General features: G+C 41.8%; 1 protein-coding gene across 3 annotated transcripts in view; it reads right to left on the reverse strand.

Annotated features, from left to right (window-relative positions):
• Positions 1–11,966, reverse strand: part of unc13bb (unc-13 homolog Bb (C. elegans)) — a 97,148-nt gene that overhangs the window by 63,234 nt on the left and 21,948 nt on the right. For 2 of the 3 annotated variants that reach the window (XM_042709326.1, XM_031577641.2), the window contains exons 4-9: positions 7,147–7,264; positions 5,788–5,911; positions 4,133–4,194; positions 2,605–2,662; positions 2,091–2,120; positions 92–305 (exon numbers count right to left, since the gene is read on the reverse strand). In XM_042709326.1, the coding sequence (XP_042565260.1) occupies positions 92–305; positions 2,091–2,120; positions 2,605–2,662; positions 4,133–4,194; positions 5,788–5,911; positions 7,147–7,264 (606 nt within the window). The remainder of the gene's footprint in view (positions 1–91; positions 306–2,090; positions 2,121–2,604; positions 2,663–4,132; positions 4,195–5,787; positions 5,912–7,146; positions 7,265–11,966) is intronic. The other variant, XM_042709325.1, reaches the window with a different exon arrangement.

Genomic DNA, 11,966 nt, shown 5'->3' on the forward strand with positions numbered 1-11,966 from the left:
TAATCTAAGCTTCAGTCTTCAGTGTCCACTGCAGACTGTACTGTTCATCTCTCAGCATATGACAGTGGTCCAATATACTATGCATACAGACCTGCTAACAAGGTGGTCCCTGTAGTCCAGGTCCAAGCTGTGCACAGAGTCTGTGCAGGAGTCCATGTTCTGCTGGTGGCGTGGGCCCATAGGGTACTGGTGCATAGAGGAGTTTGGCTGGGCCGTAGTGTGGTACCGTGGGGGCAGGCTGTTGCTAGTCTCACTACGATAGTCACTGTCACGGTCATCCACAGCACTGTCCAAATCATCTAAAGCTACCAAGAGTAATAGAACGATATAGAAAAGCAAAGTTTAAGTTGGTTGTGATATATACACTAAATTCTTTATACTTCTGCTTCGTGCCCATGTTCATAATTAATAAGAGGGCATCATAGCTATGCATTGTTGGTATTTTGTTTCCGATTGGCCAAATAGTCCGCACAGACCATCTCAGGAATTTTACAGATGACTACAGCCCAAAATAAGCAGAGACATAAGACTCAACTGAATCAAAGTCCAACGGGAAACAAATGCAGATGCATCTATATGTTTTGCATTAAAGAGTTTTGAAAACCATTCTAAACTGCTTACGGAGAAAACATGATAGAAAAATATCATACAATACATGTACAATACATTTACTGACAGAAACAAAACCAAACATGTCATGTCACCACAAGGGCTACAGGGAGTCTCAGGTGCGGGGGTGAAAGCTGTTAGGAGTGAAGAGGAGGGAAATAAATGAATTAATTTCCTATTCATGGTCCTCTAAGGAGGTTAAGGCCTTGATGTGGAATTTTCCAGATTTCTTCTACCTTGTTTCTTTAATTTATAGACCAACTCTTCTCAACAGCTTTTTAGGATAGCTTAGTTTAGAATAGGATAGGATTTATTTGGGGCTCCAGAACATCTTAAAAGTGCAGTGTAATGTACCTATAGAAGACATTTTGATTGGCAATACTTTTTCAAATCTAATCTGTACTGACAGGTCAAGGATAGACTACACAGCCTAAAGATAACTGCACAAAGAAGGGATTTTTTGGATGGGTTATATCTGCCAATGCATTCACAAAAATCAGCCCAAATAATTTTACAACCCTTCATTGCACAAATCCGTTAAGATATACAGGGCAACCGCTTGAGTGAACTTCTTGGATGGCACTGGGGGGCTCAGACGACCTTTACGGGGGTCATCTGATGACCCCATTGTGGCCTGCTCAAGGGGACAGTCCCACTGTTCCTTATCGCACAAACCGATCAGTTCGAAGGCTGGGCCCAAACATCAAATCCTAACTCTGAATGGCAATGGAAAACGGGAAGAGAAAGAGCTCAAGGTGACTGAGAGGGCACCCATCCCATCCTCTACTTCTGAGATAATGTAATTATGTGGAGATGTGACGTTCAATACTTAAATAACAGAGGGAAAAGAATTAAAGCAAGGGCGGCGAAGAGAGGACAGGATGAGAAAGACTGATATTAAGACAGATTCAGATGGACAGAAAGACACAGACAAAGACAAAGAGAAAGACTGAGAGAGCCCAGAAAAGACAGCAGGAAGACAATAACGATTCCAAAACAGGGAGAAAGAGAAAGAAAGAGAGAGAGACAAAAAGACAGAGGAAGAGAGAGAGAGAGAGAGAGAGAGAGAGAGAGAGAAAGAGAGGAAAAACTGACAGACAGGAAAACAGACAGACAGACAGTGATAATGAGTAAGATATGGAAGCTTGGCAGAAGGACAAACTGCAAGAAGACAAAATTCCAATGTGTGAGACAATCGTTGATCTATAATAAGAGACTGAATTGCTGACGCAACACTAAACTAGTAGTCAAAAGTGATGTCAGCAGATAAGGTGAAATGACTGATCTGTAATAAAAAAAATATCTTTCATAATAGATCAGTGGATTCATTAGACTCGTGAGCATCTAGGCATGTTAGGAAGGGGTAGTGTCACTGCTGGAGGAGCACACAGTGGGTATGGTATGTGAAACGCAATGGGATCATTTCAGGAAAGGCTGAGGGGCTCATAGTTCAAAAGCTGAGCAGCAGCTGGATTACGTACTCGCCGAGTCGGCCCATCCAAAATAGTTGCCTGGTGGTTTAAACGTTAACAAAAGTGAGAAGACGTGGAGGAAGAACACAAACAAAATCATATTTTTTTCTTTCTTTTTGCTGAGGCTATGTGTATAGCTCTATTAGGAGCCAACATTTTCTGTATTAAAGGAAGTCATGAACAAACATAGGAAGAACACAAACAAAATCATATTTTTTTTCTTTCTTTTTGCTGAGGCTATGTATAGCTCTATTATGAGCCAACATTTTCTGTATTAAAGGAAGTCATAAACAAACATAGAAATAGGTTAATTTATGTGGTAGTTTTACTCATCCCCTTCTCAGTAGAATTCAGAAATCAACAGTGAAAAAAAGAGAGAGACAGGGCTAAAACAATAATGATGGAAATAATGATAGAAATATAGAAACAACAGCGACATAGAAACGACAGCAAGTGACATAGAAGAATATCCAGTGCTCTATCTCCCTCTAGTGGCCCAGAGAGGAGGTGGATCCCAACTTACAGCACTGTGATGCAGCGGAGGGCATTGTCTGGCTGCGAATGTCATCATGGAGTGGATACTAGGACAGAAAACACAAGAGAGATTTTGATCATAATCATCCTTCTACTTCTCCTCTTCATCATCATCATCATCATCATCATCATCCTCATCATCATCACCATTATTCGTCATAATCACCACCCCTCAGTTTCCCATTCTCAGTTCATCATTGGCCTTTAATAACAAATACAAAATGATACTACGGTCACGATCATCGGTAAAACAACAAGTTTCAGTCAAAACTGTCAGGTTATTAGTGTCTGTCAACTGATACTGATATACTGAATGGTTGTTAAGGACACACAGAAGCTGTGGTACAACCCTAATCTCAACAGTTTAAAAAAATAAAAAATGAATCCAATGTAATTAAAATGACAAAGCGCCAATGCAGGCCCTTGGCCAGTGATCATGCTATATTAATGTTTTCATTGAAACACAGGGGGGCGCTTAGAGATATAAATAGAACAGGGAAGCCACAATGCAGTCACATGCACTTGTGACTTAATCCTAAGCATCTTGATACACGGCACCAAAGCGGTTTGTCCACTGAAAATACCTGCTGTATACCTCAAAGTCAGATCACATAGCCTGAATTGCCATACACTTATTCTTAGAACATCGCCAATGGTGTTCCTGTATTATATAACATTTCTATACAACTTTTAAATACAATTTCCAGAACTAAGGGGCCCGTTTTTTGTTTGTTTGCAAATAAATGGTTCTTAGTGAGCGAAAGGGTCAATGAAGAACCTTCACAAGGGCCCATAGCTCACAGTCTACACATTTCAAATCTTACAAAACACTTGCTCACATTTGCTCAGCTGTACATGATTAGGAGCTACAATGTGGCTCCCTGTAAGGAAATACAATAGAGTCAACACTCTTGTGCGCCATGCAAATGTGCATTTAGTGTCACCATGCCAACATGATGAAAAGAGCAATATGGCCTTTATCAGACAACCCTGGATTGGTGAACTGTGAGTTTACATTAATTTGCATGAGGCAAAGCAGTGTGTTATTTTCTGACAGGCAGCAACGAGCTATATCCCACACTGCTGTTGTGTGGAGGAATACATTGTGTGCCTATTCCTAAACCATCAATATTTTTGAGATGAGTCACTGATTCCCATTGATTTGCTAAACAAAAACATCTGAAAATCAGACACTGCAGGCTGTGATGCTTTCAGAAAAACACAGCATGCCTTAATGTTCGTTCTGTAATGTAGCTTTCAGCGGTTTTCAGATGCTTGGAATGCTGGGCTTTATTTTATGCCATTATGGAGAATTTTTCAGTTTGTGAGGAACACTAGAATCATTAGTTTATGTCTAAATGAGTGGCATGCAATTTTGAGAAATGAGTAACATCTTCCTTGCAGAGTGTTGTAACACCGGTTGAAAGATCGGTTAACCCTAAATGCTTAATGGCAAAATGTCATATTTTCTTGTCGTATGTGCTGGCTCCACCATCTGAGGTTGTACTGATTCTCACCTCCATAGCGTTGATGCAATCCAGTTTGTCTGCCCAATTGCGCACCTCATCCGCAGGAATCTCTGCAAAGAAGAGAGAGGTAAGACAGGGGAAAGACATGGAGAGTGGAGATGGGTGTAGGCCTTTCTGGATCTCTGGTCCTACATGAGCCTAGGATACCTGGGCTAAAAGGAAGCTCTGGAACATCTATGGCTGTAGATGGACGGAGAAACAGAATATCAACTGACTGATATCTGGCTGTGATCTTCAATGGCTCTCCGGGCCCTTTTACATTGTAACTGTGTTATTAATTACTGTGTAGCATGTTGAGTAAAAATTAGTATGATGCTTCATACTTACATAAAATGAGGATTTGCATTAGGAATAGAATTAGTGAGAACAAAGTATTGTTTCACACACACGCACAGGCACACGCACACGCACACACATATAATAAAACGTTTTGTTTCATCTGCTGTTCTATTTTCTGAAACGCATTGTGTGTGAGAATTTATGCTGGCAAAAAACATTCTCTAGAAATGTCTGAATATCTCCTGAATATCTCCATTCACTGTGAACACTGGTCTGGGGCGCGACAGGCTAGTGAAGCCAGGCTACCTGACCATAGCATCAAACAGGACCACTCTGATAGCAGCTGCAGACAGACACACCCAAAGAGAACACCCATCTACACAGCTGCCTCAACAAGTCTCTGATCCATTAAAGGCCACACTGGACATTAAAGCGACTGCCTAAAGAGCCAGGGCTTCAAAGCCCTTTGGCTGTGATGAAACAGATCCATTTTTCAGTGAGAATCAATGGAAGACAGGAGGGGTTTACCATACCAGACAGCTGCCGCTTACAAACACTTAACCTTTTGGACACCTAACATCAATCTCAAGGCACACTTTTCACAGAGGACAGGACAGATAGTTTGACTAACTAATTACTTAAGTGTTTTCAGGAGAGGTCAAGGCAGAGAGAACACCACTGTGAAACACAATATGTCACAGGGATGTTAAATGGAATATTCATTGTTTGCGTATGTATTTGTGGATGATTCAGTGGTTGGCCACATACCAATATATTGCAGAGAAATGAAGGTTCTATATTTCCAGATAAAGGGGGGCAAATACATAAAAGCCCGAACTGAGACAGACAGAAATAACAACTTCTGTCATCATTCTGTATGGTGATGGCTAAAGTTAGAGCGGTTCTGTCAACAATGGAGCAAAATAAAGTGGACCATTTCCCTGTAAATGCACCATCAGCCATAAATTGAGGTTTCAGTACTTTGGTTCACAACTGTGTCGTGAGTGTTACTGTGGCTGTCTCCATGAAGCTCAGTAATGCGCACTGACATTTACAAAAATAAATCAATGTGATTTCACATCAAAGTACAAACACCAGAACTAGCCCCATGCTACAAGGCATACTTCTTAAATCACTGAAAGCATGACTTATGTATTGTACAATACAATATAATACCTAATTATGTCATTCTTATAAATATATACTGTATACTGTGCAATTGTTAAGTGATTTACAACTAAATGCATATTGATAGTTATTCAATGTGTTTTACAAGAAGAAAAAAAAAACACTGACACAAAAATATTATGCACATGCATAATGCTCTGCTATTGATGTTGATAGGAAGAATATCGTCTTTGTACCAAAAGGCAGCTCAAAGCGGGTGTCCAGCAGGATTTTGTGGGGCGTTCGGCATTTGGTGCCATATATCTCATCTGCCTTCATCAAGACCTCTGCATCCAGACACGTCCAATCACCAGGCCCTTCCTGCGCCAGGAAGAGAGGCAAGGAGTTACGACAGTGTCTATGTGTTTAGTTGTGTGTGTGTGTGGTGTGTGTGTGTGTCTGATCGTCTAATTGTGTTTGATCTTACTGTATGACTGTGGTTGAATGGGCATACTGCATACTGCATATTGGTTTGTCCTTGTGTATGACTGTGTGTCTGTATGAGTGTGTGTGTGTGTGTGTGTGTGTGTGTGTGTGTGTGTGTGTTCATTTAAAACCACTGAGAAAGCAAGGTAATACAGTTTGTACGCATAGTACGATGTGTGGGTGTGTGTGTGTGTGTGTAGGATGGCCGGCCTCGCGGCAAGGTAAACAGAAATGGAGGCAGTGTCTCAGATGGTTGTTGGTAATGGCAAAGGTTTTAATGCCGGTTGCAGCAGGCAAACACGCCAGAATGGAGAAAAGAAAAACGAACAAAAACTCCAAACCATAGAACTCAATCAATAAATAATTCCCTAAACAATTCAGCTTCAACAAGGTAAAAGTAAACTCTCAATTATCCTGAGTTACATAACCAGGTGTAGCACTCCAAACTAAACAATGCACATAGATCCTCTGGAGGGGTTGGAAGTTGTTCCCCTAACTCGTCGCTCCCGAACACTAGTTCTGCGCCGGTATTTGTTTACCCCGGCCTGAACCATTACACATCGCAAATCAATTAACGATAAAATACATATTCCAACTCATTATTCAATCCCTACGTTTCCCTATATAACTACAGACGGGTTTACACACATACAATACTATTATATTACACAGCACTCTAAATCAGTTACAAGTTGTCACACCCCCTCTCATCACACCAACTTGGCCTGTGCACGTCTGACGTGGATGCGCCCAACGTTCAAAGGTCATTCCCGACTTTCTGATCTGGTTGTTCCTCTGTCGCATCTGCTTGCAAGCCACACGCTTTCAGTCCCAGTATGTTTTGGTGGATGTATGTCCAATATGAGGTAGGCCTACTGATCGTGGTTAAGTATGATTGTTGTTTGTGTGCCAATAAACAGTGTCCATGTACCCCGCGCTGTCAACTGTGTATGTTTTGGCCACGGAATGTAGTACCCTAGCAGTAACGGGCAGCCGCACCGTTACAGTGTGTGTGTGCGTGTGTGTGTGTGTGTGTGTGTGTGTGTGTGTATGTGTGTGTGCGTGTGTATGTATGTGTGTGTGTGTGGGTGTGTGTATGCAATGCATGTGTTGATGTTTCCGTGGCCCACCTCTTCTGACTGCCGCACACACTCGAGTGGGATGAAGGCAGTGCCCAGCATGGTGTCCCAGATGAGTCCCTTATTCCACACCTCCACAATGAGCCCCAGGTCCCGTCGACTGATCTCACTGAGAAAAAAGAGAGAAGAGAGATGGGAAAGAGAGATAAGCATTAAGGGATGGTATTGCGAAAATTCACCATCTGGTGCTGAAATGTCTTCCTGTGCAGGTAAATACATATCTCTACCACTAGACATCAGGGGCAGTCATAAGTGCTTTGAAGAGCAGGAAAAGACTTTGCATGACAAAACAATGAGGTTAACAAGAAGGCAAAAACAAAAAAATATAAAAACACTCTGCTGGCCTACATCCCACTAAAGAGAGTAAGGGATTAGGATTAAGTGCGCATGTCAAAAGGTGAACTCAACAGCATTGTCAACAGGAAAAACAGAAAACCTCAAGACGTTCTAGCTCTCTCTATCCACACATCTTCAACAGACAGGACACTTCAGAGGGCCAAAATCCTTTGCAGAGCTTTCGCCCCTCAGGTCACCAGTTGCCTTAAGTGTCTATTTTGTCCATTGTAGAGGGTTTATCATAACCCATAGAGTGACAGGGAGTGAGATTTCATTTTGGTAGCCCATCGGTCCTGATCATGGTGACCACCATTTAATCCCCTGAAAACCGCTATTTCAAAATGAGAAAAATAAAGCCAAAATGCCAAGACCAACGCTCAAACTTGATATTATATAGATTTGTTATGTTGTCTCAGTCCTCTATAAGTGTGTTGCCCTTTATGTCTATAGTACCCCAATTTGCTCCACCTGTTGAACTTCACCACCTGTAGTAGGTGAACTTTTCCTAAACCTCTAGACTGCGCCCCACGCTGTCCATTTAGATTAGGCTTTGGAGCGAGCACACGACTCAAAGGCTGAAAACAGAGAGATGGAGGGGAGGGGGGGAGAGAGAGAGAAAGGTACAGAGGAGGACTAGCCATTCAGAGCCAGATGAAAGAGGAAGGGCTAATTAATGTGCCTGCATCTTTGGTCTTCAGAGAAACCCAGGTGCAGCTCAGCCACCACGAAGACCAGAGAGGGAACACACACACACACACACAAACACACACAGACACACACACTCACACACACACACACAGACACACACACACACCAGAGGTGACAAAAATTAACATGAATTGATAGATGAAAACCAGTGTCACTGTGAAAACAGTGATGCTGACACTGTAACAGCATAAAAAATGTAACCAGGTGTCCTCCTGTCCGCAGTTTTACCTTAAAGCACGGTACACCTTATTGCCTTTTTTTGATTACCAAGGTTTTGAGAATCTGCAAATATAACGGTTAATATCATTCCACAGCACGTTCGCATTGGTGTGAAAGAGACAAATCCTTTATCTCAAGGGCTGCACCTGTCTTTGCCTTTCACCCGGTAAAAATCTAGAATGCACACATAGCGTAGAGTATATTAACGACAACATTGCTCATACACACATATAGCACTGCGCACGCTCTCTAGACAGAGGCATAAGCCAGACAAATGAACATGACAAACATCAAATGCTTTCTCTGCGGTATTAAAGCTGGTGACAAGAGTGAAACAATAGGGACAACGGCAGCGGCAGTAGCAGCCTGAAAGCCACATTTAGAAGCCTATTCATTATTCATCAAAACGTTGAGTCGTCACCGAAATGTGGAGGAGACAATGCACTGCCCACTGGGCCTCTGACAAGACACGGAACAGTTGGGGGGGGGGGGGGGGGGGGGTTGGGGGCGACATTTTGTTTCCTGCACTTTATTTATTTATTTGACTCTCGTTTTAAAAAGAGAAATACACACACACACATACACACACACGAAAGACATGCTTGCATGGAGTAATTACAAAATGATAGGTTGCTATGGGGACAGATGGTCTTCTTTGTAGAACAGCAACATCAAGGTGCTTCACACTCGGCCCAACACACACACACACACACACACACACACACACACACACTCCAGCCTTACTTCAACAAACAAGAACAGTTACGAATCTGCCATTACAAATCCTAACAAAAACATAAAACCTTTCCATAACACATTAGACATGTATCACCTATGACATCTAAAATGTGAAGCAGAAACATAAAAAAAACTCATACATTGCAATTGTCGTGAAACTCGATGTGAAAATGAATTTGCTATGGGGAAATGAGATCTATCAGCACGTAGATCTGTCATCTCCAGCCTTCCTCACTACAGGCTGGATAGACCAGTCTGAGCCACAGAACTGCTCCTATTTAGGGCGAACTGAACACAGCTCTGCTCAAATGCTCCTGATGCTAGGTAACTAATACCAAAAGTACCATACATTACGCAGCGCACTCACATATTTCCACACTTACACGTATATGCGTATGTGCACACACTCATACACACACACACACACACACACACACACACACACCTATATGTGTACATGCACACACTCACACACACACACACACACACACACGTACTGTATATGCGTATGTGCACACACACACACACACGTATATGCGTACGTGCACACACACACACGTATATGCGTACGTGCACACACACACACACACACACACGTATATGCGTACGTGCACACACTCACATATACACACATACATATGCACACACACTGAAACTCACAAACATACAAATAAATACACACCCAAGTGAACACACACACACACACACACATGTACTGTATATGCGTATGTGCACACACACACACACACACACACACGTACTGTATATGCGTATGTGCACACACACACACACACACGTATATGCATACGTGCACACACTCACATATACACACATACATATGCACACACACAGAAACTCACAAACATACAATTAAATACACACCCAAGTGAACACACACACACACACACGTACTGTATATGCGTATGTGCACACACACACACACACACACACACACACACGTATATGCGTACGTGCACACACTCACATATACACACATACATATGCACACACACTGAAACTCACAAACATACAAATAAATACACACCCAAGTGAACACACACACACACACACATGTACTGTATATGCGTATGTGCACACACACACACACACACACACACGTACTGTATATGCGTATGTGCACACACACACACACACACGTATATGCATACGTGCACACACTCACATATACACACATACATATGCACACACACAGAAACTCACAAACATACAATTAAATACACACCCAAGTGAACACACACACACACACACACACGTACTGTATATGCGTATGTGCACACACACACACACACACACACACACACGTATATGCGTACGTGCACACACTCACATATACACACATACATATGCACACACACTGAAACTCACAAACATACAAATAATTACACACCCAAGAGAACACACACACACACACACACACACACACACCTCTGTTCTTTTCAAGGGCAGATCATTCATTTATCATCCTTTCATCTAACAAACAAACACCACGGAACAGCAGGACAGCGACGAGTCAACATTCGTCCATGGATACATCCCACCTGCCAGAGGTGTGCAGAAAGAGAATGAAAAAAAAATACAACAACATTCCTGGAAACGAACTGCCAGACAGATGGTCATTCTGCCAGCTGAGCACTTGAGCACACACTGCTCACAGTGTTCTACCAGAGACCGGGATCCTGTTTAACACAGTGTTCTACCAAAGAGCAGGAACCTGCTCAACACAGTGTTCTACCAAAGAGCAGTAACCTGCTCAACACAGTGTTCTACCAAAGAGCAGGAACCTGCTCAACACAGTGTTCTACCAAAGAGCAGGATCCTGTTTAACACAAATCACACATCACATCTCATCTCCTCCAGCCCTCAGAATGACACGCATGTCTGCATGATCTGAGTCGTGTCTCTACAGCTTTTCATTTTGAGAAATAATGGAAGCAATTTATGAAGGCCTACTACAGCACAAAACGTTGCTCATGAAATACGTATTTGGTGAATAACAAATTCAGAAGAGTACTCAAACGACAGATTACTGAATGTAAAAGTATATTTGTTAGTGTGCAAGCAATGTAACTCTAACCCCAATGATCTTCACTATTAAAGGCAAGAAAAGCTGTGCCGTGAGCCAACAAAAGCATTCTGGAGAATACAGGCTTTTCTTTTCTTTGTTTTATTTGTGATGTCTGTTTGCTAAGCCTCTTAGATATAGCCTAAGTTTCATCTTAGTTAAAGAGTTGATACCTCAATGAGTTAATAACCTTTTTAACACCATATTCAGTTTTTGGATTTGAGCATTCTCTAGTTGCTGAGTTAATGAATATATGATATATTGCATTCCATATAATATCCATACATTCCATGTGATATATCTGTTACCATTAAGTGCTGAGCTTTTTTTGCTGAGCTTTTCACATTTCCACTGATGTCATTAGATCCCAACAAACAGAAAAACACCACACAAAATGCACAAATCTGGGTCATTCATTCAAAGGCACTAATTATGTAGTCAATATTCATATGTACCATGACACATATCCATTTCCTGTAACAGAGGAAATGTAGGGTCAACATCTGGTTTCGGTGTAGGCCTAGATTACTATAGAGAATCCAGAAATACAAAAGATCCTTTCTTTCCAAGAACAAAAACATATTCCCAGAACACACAGTACTAACCTCTGAAAGCAAAAACTATCCCCCAACGTGCTTCTCTCAGAAAAAAACTACAAAAAATACATTTAATTAAATTCCTCAAACAACACTCCAATACCCATAGTACCTTCTCCCAAACAATACCA

This window comes from Clupea harengus, chromosome 12, assembly GCF_900700415.2.
Source record: "Clupea harengus chromosome 12, Ch_v2.0.2, whole genome shotgun sequence".
Taxonomy (NCBI): domain Eukaryota; kingdom Metazoa; phylum Chordata; class Actinopteri; order Clupeiformes; family Clupeidae; genus Clupea; species Clupea harengus.